The sequence below is a fragment of the Microcebus murinus genome, chromosome 10 (genome assembly GCF_040939455.1).
Source record: "Microcebus murinus isolate Inina chromosome 10, M.murinus_Inina_mat1.0, whole genome shotgun sequence".
Classification (NCBI taxonomy): domain Eukaryota; kingdom Metazoa; phylum Chordata; class Mammalia; order Primates; family Cheirogaleidae; genus Microcebus; species Microcebus murinus.
Genome location: NC_134113.1, coordinates 57,401,807 through 57,411,940, shown reverse-complemented (window position 1 = coordinate 57,411,940; position 10,134 = coordinate 57,401,807). Strand labels below are relative to the sequence as shown.

General features: G+C 47.4%; 2 protein-coding genes across 5 annotated transcripts in view; one reads left to right on the top strand and one right to left on the bottom strand.

Moving 5' to 3' along the window:
• Positions 1–340: 340 nt before the first annotated feature.
• ZNF740 (zinc finger protein 740) overlaps positions 341–10,134 on the bottom strand; it is a 10,093-nt gene continuing 299 nt past the window's right edge. Inside the window, exons 2-7 of the mRNA XM_012763434.3 lie at positions 9,056–9,369; positions 5,966–6,115; positions 5,534–5,623; positions 4,946–5,069; positions 4,510–4,628; positions 341–3,616 (exon numbers count right to left, since the gene is read on the bottom strand). Coding sequence (XP_012618888.1) covers positions 3,527–3,616; positions 4,510–4,628; positions 4,946–5,069; positions 5,534–5,623; positions 5,966–6,115; positions 9,056–9,064 — 582 coding nt within the window. The 5' untranslated portion in view covers positions 9,065–9,369 and the 3' untranslated portion in view covers positions 341–3,526. The remainder of the gene's footprint in view (positions 3,617–4,509; positions 4,629–4,945; positions 5,070–5,533; positions 5,624–5,965; positions 6,116–9,055; positions 9,370–10,134) is intronic.
• CSAD (cysteine sulfinic acid decarboxylase) overlaps positions 9,699–10,134 on the top strand; it is a 26,797-nt gene continuing 26,361 nt past the window's right edge. For 2 of the 4 annotated variants that reach the window (XM_076007298.1, XM_076007299.1), the window contains exon 1: positions 9,827–9,962. The gene's annotated coding sequence lies outside the window, so the exon portion shown is untranslated. Of the gene's footprint in view, positions 9,963–10,134 lie in introns of all 4 variants that reach the window. The other 2 variants (XM_012763383.3, XM_012763367.3) reach the window with 2 other exon arrangements.

Genomic DNA, 10,134 nt, shown 5'->3' with positions numbered 1-10,134 from the left:
GACTCCTGCCACACAGCCTGGGAAGGTCTGGAGAGGGCTGGGGAGTTCCTGGGTGCCGCTGATGCAGGGCTACAGGCCACACTTTGAGAGACACCAGAGTGCCCACCCTCATCCTGTCCTGCTGTGTATGCTTTCTTCTCTTGTTCAGAACTGGTGGCCTGTTTTTACTTCTACTTCTTTCTCCTCTGTGGAGAAGGGGGCCTTTAAAATGGTGGTTTGTAGGGTGCTAGAGGTTGTGGGGTGGTTATATTAGAGAGAAAAAAGGAAACCCACTAAAACTACTCTGGCTCCCAGTGAAAGTTTCCCCAAAGGATATTCTTCCCAAAGAGCAGATAGTATGTAGAAAAGCCCCATTTTGTTTTTATTTAAATATCCTAAATATGTCACGAAGGAACATACACTGCACTTTAATGGTAAAAAGATACAAGTTTATAACATCTTATAAAAACTACCATTTAAAAGTGATCTTGTCCATTTGATATTCCCCTCCCCCATAGCAAAATAAGTATATTAAAAAAAAAAAAACAGGGTGGAGAGGAAGGGGATAGTTGAAGATAAAAGCCCCAAGGCCCAGCAGAGGCAGAGGCATCTGGGGAGAGGGTTAGAGTTGTGGTGGGAATCCACTCATTTAACCCTCCAATGTCAAGCCATGGGGCACATCAGTAGCTAAGTGATGACGAGGCTGCTGGGGGTGGACGGAAGAGACTTTGGGTGCTGGGAAGGGCAGGGCCTGACGCAGCAGCCCACCTAGGACAGGCACTCTGCTTTCCTGGATCCCCCAATTCCACATCCTGCTTTCTGAGAGCCTTCCCTATTCCATTTCCCCTCACTCTATACACACCTGAGGCATCTTTCCAGTGCTAGGCCCCACCCCAGCAAGGGAGGGTGGGGCATTGGGCCCAGAAGCCTTTGCAGCTCTCTTAGTCTGTGATTTCCCTGGGGTATAAGTGGGGTTCCTGGGCCCTCTGAGTGCTGAATCACTCCCTTTACCCCTTTGCTCCTCTCTCCTCACACATCCACTACCCCAGAGCATCAGCACCTGAACTGCACTACCTACCTGCTCCTGAGTTTCCCCTACACCCAATTCCTCAGCAGGGTGGTTCTGGCATGGCTGTTTGCACACATACTCAGAAGTTCCCTCCCTCCCCCAGGCAAGAAGCCAAGGTCTGTGGGGGGTCAGCGCACCTTCTGGCCCAGCACACACATTTGTACATGTAGAGGCATAGGTCACTTGTGATTCTCTCTACTGTCCCTCCATCCCAAACAGATTAGCTAGCTGTAAGTGGCAGGGAGAGAGGCCTCCTGTTTTCAAAAGCGTTTTTGGAGGACAGTTTTCTAAGTGTTTTATAGGTTGCTGGAAGTTGGGGAGGGTGAAGCATCCCACAAGTGAATGACAGAAAAATCCCAGCCCCAGCAGAGCCCTCTAACAGGAAGGAGGCTGGCTCACATGCAGAAAGATACCCCTGCTTACTGGGGTCACAGGGCAGATCCAAGAACTGAGATCTAAGTTTGGGACCACATCAAATGGGAGTGTCAGCATCGAGCTAGAAGAGTACAGAGCAGCAAACAATCCTCAGCGTCTCCCCCAAAAGATCTCAGATACTGTCAGGGAAAATCTAAAGGGTGCCATGTCACCTTTCTTTTTCCCTGAAATATACCAGAGGTAAGGATGAGCCTCCTCCAACCCTTATCCCCTCCAGAACAGCTAATAGCCAGGAATTGCTGCTGCTATCTACTCCCTACATTCTCAGGGAAATGAAATGCCACTTCTTGGAGGTTGCTGTCTCAGATTCCCACTGACAGCTTGAAGCTCAGGTTCAACCAGGCTCCATTACTCCTAAGATAGCTCTGCCACTATTAGTCAGGGCAGGCCACGGGGGGGCCAACCAAACTCCAGAACCTCCTATAACCATCTTTTCTTTTGCAGGAAGAAAGGGTTTTTTACACCTTAGAAAATTCATGTTCACAAGCCTTGGCTTGGCTTACAAACATCCTAACCATCAGCCTGTTGAATCGATTTTTAAAAAACCTTCCAAAACAAAGTCCTTCTGTTTCCTAAATTGTGTTTCTCAGCTCCTGCTGAGACCTCAAGCACTCTTCAGGTCTTGGTGGGAGAAGGCTGTTTTCTGTTCATCCTTCCCTAAGGTGAGGGCAAGAGAAGGGTTTGGCTCAATAACATGCCATTTCCTCCAAGCATACAAATATGAGCACTCACATATCACACATACACACACCCCACCCCTGATCACTTTTCTGGGGGTGGACGGAGTGGTGGTGTCAGAGCAGAGAGGAGCAAAGAACATGGTTAAGAATAAAACTTACATCAGGTTTCTTCCCCAGTCTTTTCTCTGCAGTATCCTCCCCCCACCCCCAATTCTTTGTTTGATGGGTAGGGATGCCCATCAAGAAGGAAGCCAAGATCTTGTTCTTTGGGACAAAGGACAGACCCCTATTTCCTCTACCTGAATACAGTGATAGGACTTGGGGAGGGAGAACAGCTCTTACTGCTCAACAGTCAGGTCAAAAGACACCAAATTCCTTTGTTTCTTGAATAGCTCTTAGCCAAACTGGGACTAGTCTTGGATTGTTCCTAAGAGGGCACAAGGAGAGAGAACCCACTCTGACATCCATAACTCCTTGCTCTATCTGGCTTTAGGAGTCAATGGCAGCGAGGTAGCCACAAATGTCTCAAGACCAATTGCCCAAAGAAAGAAGAAAAGGGCTTCACAGGACACTCTCACCCAAGTTTCCTCCTAAAGGCACTTGAGCTGAACCCATCAGGTACCAGTGTGGCATGGGCCATCACAACACCCCTGGGCACAACTCTTGCTCTTCCTTTGAGGAAGTAAGAGGTCCCATGCATTCTTTTTGGATCCAGCCCTTGCCTGCTCCTCTCACTGTTTTCCCCTTTGTCCCTACAGTGTATAAGGAGGCCAAAAAGCTCAGCTGCCATCCCTGATCCTATCATCTCTCAAACTGGAGGTGAGGTGCAGGGCTGTGGAACACTGAGGATCTATTGCAACTAAAAACTTAATTTTTGGGGAGAGCTGGACCAGCCATAGTCCGTTTTGGACCAGAACTCTATGCCTCCAGATGACCTGTATCCACAGTTTTCCTGCTGAAACTGCTTTTGGATAAACAAAAACAAGAACAGAACAAACAAACAAATCCCCTTCCCCAGTCTTTTCCATTTCAGCTGCCAGCTAGAGTCCAAGGTTGTGGGAGCCACGCTTCAGTCTTGGTCCTGTACCTTGAGTTCCCACCTATGACCTCAGCCAAGGGTCCAGGGACTAGCTCCCCTACCCAGGAATGCTGTAGGAACTTCCCCGAGATACTCATAGTCTCAGATTATTTACAGAGCTGAGGCTCTGGGGCCACTGTCCCCTGATGCACTCTTCTGGTCTCCTGGGTCCACTCCTCCAGGAGCGGGACAGGTTCAGATGTGGCGGTGGTGGGACCATCAGACCAGAGGGGGTGCGCTCTTCAGATTCTTCTGATCACTCCCACCACCCAGGGCCCCTTGCGCCTATAGAGAAAACTGCCCGTCGGAAGTCTTGGACTGGCACCCTTGGCACATCCGTTTGTGTCTGAGTAATCGATCTGTCCGAGAAAAACACTGAGAAGAAAAGGAGGGTTAAGTGCCTGAGAGGAGAAACTCAGCTACCTGTTGGCTAGCTCCTTCCCCACAAAGGAGGCGGATGTAACATTCTATATCCCCTCAGCACGTGCAGAGATGGCATGAGCACACCGTGGTTAGGAAAGCAAACTCTGAAGCCATGGTGCCTGGGTCTGAATCCTGGCTCTATCACTTAGCAACTGTTATGACCCTGGGCAAGTTATCTAACAGCATTAAATCTGTATACTCATCTGTAAAATGAGGCTAAAAGTACCTACTCACAGGGTAGCTGCTTTATTCATCAAATATTTATTGAGTATCTATCTCAAGGCAGGTACAGTTCTTGGGGCTGAGGACAGAGTGGAGAACCAGAAGGACAAAGTCTTTGCCCTCATGGAGCTTTCGTTCTAGTGTTTTGAAGATTCAATGTTAAGAATGTGGAACAAAGCTTAGGCCCTCGCAATGCATCCAGGAAGAGTTAGTTATCATCATTTCTCATCTCTTGTTCATGTCTTGTTTTGGTCTTGGCTCTTATATTCTCATCAGATCAGATAACTGACCCCTAGGGCAAAGATTGTATCTCTTCCTCCAAAGTACACGAGTTCTGAAGTTGGACTGAATACTGGCACTGCTCTTGATCTGCTGTGTCTTTGGGAAACTTAATATCTCTGAATCTCAACTGTCCCATATGTGAAATGAGGACAACACAGCTACCTCAGGAGTTAATTGCATGAGGCCAGAGAGATGTATCTCAGCAAGGTGCTAACTCTACTATGGTGAGCAATGCCAGGTGGCCCCTTAGTCGGGCAGGAATAGGGGCCAGTGCTGGTTCTTGGGGAACAAAAAGTTTGTGTAGGGAGCTGCAACAGGGATGGATGACCTGCGAGTCTTACCTGATGACACCGTTCACACTTGTAAGGCTTTTCGCCACTGTGCACACGCTTGTGGCGTTCCAGGTGGTACTTTTGGATGAAGCGCATATCACATATATCACACTCAAACGGCTTCTCACCTGGCCCGAGTGGAGAGAGAAGTGAATGTCAGGAGGGATATGGTAGGGATTTCATTCCAGTTATTTCCTCAGAAACTTTAACTCTTACCAATGTGTAGGCACCTAAGCTATCATACAAGGGAAAGGGTTCCCAAAGCAGCTGTTATCACTGACACCAGACACAGAGCCATGCAATCTCTACCTCATTCAATTATCTTCTTCCTCCATTTCTAATATTTCCCCTTTAAAATAAACCTAACTGGAGCCGCACACACATACATACACAGGATGTAAGCTACAAACTGTTCTCCCCTTTTGAATACAAGCTAGAGACTTACCGGTGTGAATAAGGATGTGCCTCTTTAGGTGGTAACTGCTCCTAAAGGCTCCAAAGCAGTGTTCACAAACAAAATTTTTGGGAATCTTTACTTGAAAAGAACCATTTTGTTCCACTACCACCACCTGGGGGCAACAGTAAGGCATGTCAGGAGGCTGTCCCTATGCCCTCTTCCTGGAGAGACCATTTTATTCTGGGTCCACTTCCAGCTGCTGGACAAAGGAACCTCTCTGATGCTGTCTAAAGGTCATTGCCCATATTCCTTAGAGTTAAAAGACCTTCTAGGGAAGGAGGTAGAGTGAGAAAGCTGTCCACCTTGTCAAATCCAACATTCCTGAGTATGACCTAAGCCGGAATCTGCCTGCCCCCCACCATGGGATCTCATGTTCCCCAAATGGTACCAGATGTTCCAGCGAGGGTAGAGATCAACTACCTCAGTGGTCTCTGGGTGAAATCAGGGGACACATTCACCTGCTTCGAGAGACCAAAGTGTCTAGGGAAAGCTCCAGGTTGAGTGATATCAGGAAGAAAGAGGAAGATTACCCCATCACTAAACTGTATCAGTTTGGGGGATTACCCCATTACCTGCCTTTTTAACAGTCTTTTTTGAATGAGAGGCCTCAGCCAAGCTGTCATCATCTTTGCGGCTCCGGGACTTATCACTGTCTTTTCGGTGGCCCTTTGAAGACAAATCAAATCTAAACTCACAGTCCATCTCAGAACACAAGATGAAACCAAATGCTGCTTTCAGATAAACAACTTATAAATGAGAATAAACCACCTGCCCCGAAAGCTTAGGGAAAATATACTCTCCAAGTATCCTGGTTTTAAGGAGGTATAGGTACAGAAAAGGCCTTCCTTAGCTCTCCAAAATAACAACAATTATTCATCCCCCATGTGGGATGAATGATTTTTCCCCAGTTCCCTAAATGGAAATACAAGGAATCAGAGCTTGGTGTCTCCTGGCAGAGAGCTTGGGCCACCCGACCCCCAGGTGCCACAATGGACTCAAGTGCTGTACCTGACTTGAGCACCTCAGCACATCAGGGCTACCTGCCCGTTCTCCATTCTCGGCCTGCTTGCTGGCAATCTGGCTCAGCATCATCTTCTTGCTGGCTGCAGTGGGAACCAAACTTACACCTGCTAGGCCTTCACATGCCAGGAGACTCGCCTAAGTTGAAAGGAGATGAGGTGTCAAATCACCTGGCAGGGCAGGGCAAAAACAGGCTGCCATCCTCTATAGAACTACCTTTTACACTCAGCTACAAACAAACTGTTCCATTACTACGGAACTATCTGCAGTACATCCTCATTGCCAAACCTTGCTTCCTTCAAGAGTCCTCCCCAACTCATCTCACCAGGAACTAGTTATTTTTCTGTTACCTCTCAGCATTTACCTACAGATCAAATGAATAATCAAGTATTACTGACACCTTTGTCATTAGCACTGTGCTAGGTAATGTGTGTGTGATTACATGTTACTGTGAAAGTATTTCTAGGTCTTAACTGTGAGTAGGTATGAGGGTCTGTCTTGCTGACCCCCTGAAATAGAGATTCCTAGGGACCTTCCTACTTTCTCTTTCGACAGTCCTCGGCTTCAGAGCCCACTTCTGACTGGCAGACGTCGCTGGTGCCAACTATACATCCTATCAGTTTGTTTTACTGATAAATAACTATGTTTATCAGTAAAATTAGGTTATTTCTTCCTCTACATTTAAAATTTCCTAAGTGTCAATTAAAACAGATATAAAAATTAAACCACTCAGAAGAATTTTGGAGTTGAATATACAATTTCTCTTGACCCCTTACCTTAGGCCTGAGATCCCCAATCCCCATCCATGGCCTGTTAGGAACAGCCCCAATACAGCAGGAGGTGAAGGGCTGGCAGGCAAATGACTGAAGCTTCATTTGTATTTACAACCACGCCCCATCACTCCCATCACCGCCTGAGCTCTGCCTCCTGTCAGATCAGCAGCAGCATTAGATTCTGTGTTTGCACATAGGAGTGCAAACACTACTGTAAACTGCATACTCGAGGGATCTAGGCTGCGTGCTCCCTATGAGAATCTAATGCCTGATGATCTGCGGTGGAGCTGAGACAGTGATGCTAGAGCTGGGGAGCAGCTGCAGATACAGATTATTACTAGCAAAGAGGTTTGACTGCACAATAAATGTAATGTGCTTGAATCATGCCGAAACCATTGCCCCTCAGCCCTGGTCCATGGAAAAATTGTCTTCCATGAAACTGGTCCTTGGTGCCAAAAAGGTTGGGGACTGCTGCCTTAAGCCACCTATATGTGTGCACATACATTTACATTTTTCACATTCCCTGCTCCACATTTAGTTTAAAAAATTAAATAAGGGATGTTTAAGCAAATTTCCTCTTTCCACTGCTACATTCTTCAAACTGACTTTGTTTAGCCAGCACTAGACAATATGCTTTTCTTGCTGAAGAAAAATTTTTAAGAAATAGTTGGTCATTCTTATCATTTACCTGTTGTGATTCAAAAAAGAAATAGTTGGTCAGCAAACTCCCAACTTTATAAAGAAATTCCTTTTGCTCTGTTACTCTCTCTCCTTCTAAAAAAAAAAAAAAAAAAAAAAAAAAAAGAAATTCCTTTTGCATATCAGTATATCTTGGGACCCCTTCTTCCACCTTCAAGGACTTTGGGGTGAAAGGTCTGGAGTTAACAATCTTAGCTCAGCTGTTTGTACTGTGTAATCTTGGGCAAGTTACTCTACCTCTTAAGTCTGTTTCCTAAATGAAAAATGTCTGTCATAGTACCTATCCTCACAGGGTTGGTGAGAATTAAACTAAGATGTAAAATACTTAGCAGTGCTCAGCAGTGCTTAGTGGAAGGCAGCCTTCTCAGAACAAGAGTGAACACAATGCTAAGAAGTGGGTTGCAAACAAAGGAAGAAGGAACCAAAGGACTCCTATTCTGCATGGGAGGAGGAAGCTGTGCATGCAGAAGCAGCTGGAAGAAAGCCAATTATACTACAATTGAGCTGCCATCCTGGTGAGACTGGTAGGGGAGGTGCCCCGGAAGAAAGCTGGGAGAAGCTCTGGGGATGTATGTACATAGCTTTTCTACCCAGATAACAACAATAGCCTATCTGGTCATTCTGTCGCTCCAATTCATCCTTGACCTCCACAATGACCTTCTAAATACACTGATCTGATGTTACTCTGCTGCTTAACATTCTTCAGGGAGTCCCCATTCTGTATAAAGTCTAATTCCTTTGCAAGGCACAAAAGGCCCTTGAGTTACACTCTGCTTACTTCTCCAGGACAGAACTCTCCTGCCCATCCATCAGTATCTATTTTTATCTCCCTAACTATCCCCATTTAAATCCTTTGCCCCATAACTACTGAATTACCTGCATTACCTGGAACCTCATCATCTCCTTCCCATGCCTCTAAGCCCCTTCCCATGCAGCTCATGTCTGAATGCCCTTCACTGGTTATTTATCTAGCAATATCCTATGCATGCTTCACACATCATCCTTTTTTTCCATCCAAGCAGAAGTATCATTCTCTCCTCTGCAGTGTACATACCTCTATTGCACATTCCTTCAATCAACAGATTCAGAGTCTCTATTACTAGCCAGTCACTATGCAAGGCATTGTCACTATAAAAACAAATAATTATCTTTCTATCCCTCCCCACACCCCAGCTAGCCTGGAAGCTTGCTGGGGATAAGGACAATGTTATTCATCTTTGTATTCCCAGCACAATGCCTTATATATAACAGGAGCTTAATACATTCCTGTTCAAAAAAAATAAATGAAGCATTCACCAGACTATTCACTCCCTTACACCCCTCAGCACTTAATGTACCAAAGGTAAACTGAGTACACATTGCTTTGTAAATGTCCCATCAGTGCCTGTGATGCAGTATAGCCTACCTCCTTCATTTGACTGGAAGCTCCCTGAAGGCAGGGGCTGTGGCCTGTCTCCTTTCCTTCCTCTAGATCTCCCCCTGGTGCTTAATACAGAGCTTGGCTCACTGAGGTTGGTCAATATGTTGACTAAGGCAGCATTCAAGAGTGAAACTGCAAACAGGCTTCCCAGTGATCTTGAAGGAGGAGGACTCTAGAGCTTTTTACCTGAGCCATGCTGATTTCTCACTTAATGCAACCAAAAGTTCAGGAGTTCCTTGATCCACCTTTCCTTAAGACACTGTTGTTTGAAAAACTGTCACCAAATTATGACAACGATTCCTTCGTGCTTCTTCAGTCCTGTTGCCATAGTGAACTTTGTCTTCAAACAGAACTTAGTGTCCTCCAAAGAAAAAAAGAGGTGTCCCAAGAATCCCTGGACTCTGCCTGGCTCCTGCCTATTGTTTGAAGAAAAGAGAGTCTGCCCGTCTTGGTTTTCCAGTTGAATTCTCTCGATGAAGCTCTTGATCTCTTTCAGAAACCTGAAACCAGAAATGGAGAGGCCACTGCTAAGTGCAACATCCTCAGGCCATACAACGTGTGATGCGCTGAACTTTTTCGATGGGTGCTCTCTGTGAAGCTCAAAAAGAGGACATGAGTCAAGATGAGTTCTCTTTCTAGGTCAGTAGGAGAAACTGGTCTCCTAGGCGAGGAGGGGTAGCTAACAGGAGCAAAAGTAACTGAGGCCTCCTATGGAGCAACTCTGCCAACAGGGCAACAGCTTGGATTTGCCATTTTAGGAATGGAAGGGGGCGGAGACCCTTTGGGGCTTTTTGTGCCGAGTGGGCCGGCCAGCAGAGCTCATACTCAAGAGACGGCCAGAACTGGGGTGGAGGAAAGCTCAGGCCATCGCTGGGCGCTTGGGTGGCGGGCAGAAACCAGACTGGCAGTGCCTACACGTGCGCGTTCTCCAAGTCCGCCCGAAGGTACAGAAACTCGCTGCGGAGGTGGAGGGCAGGCAGGCGAAGCCCAGAGCGGTGCGTTCCGTCCCGCTCGCCCGCCGGCCGGCCAGCCAGCCGCAGCACCAGCTGCACTGACCAGGAGCAGAGCAGGAGAGCGCCGAGCAGCGCGCGAGGTGCGTGCTCGCGCCCGCGTCCCCTCCAAGCAAGCCCCCCTCTCCCAGGCCCGGGCCGCGGCGGGGCGCGCAGGCGGGGGGCGGTGTGCGCGCCCGGCCTTTCCCCTCCCCCGGGGAGCTCCCTCCCTTCGCCACGCGCCCCTCCTCCCTTCCCCTCCCCCTTCCCGCGCGG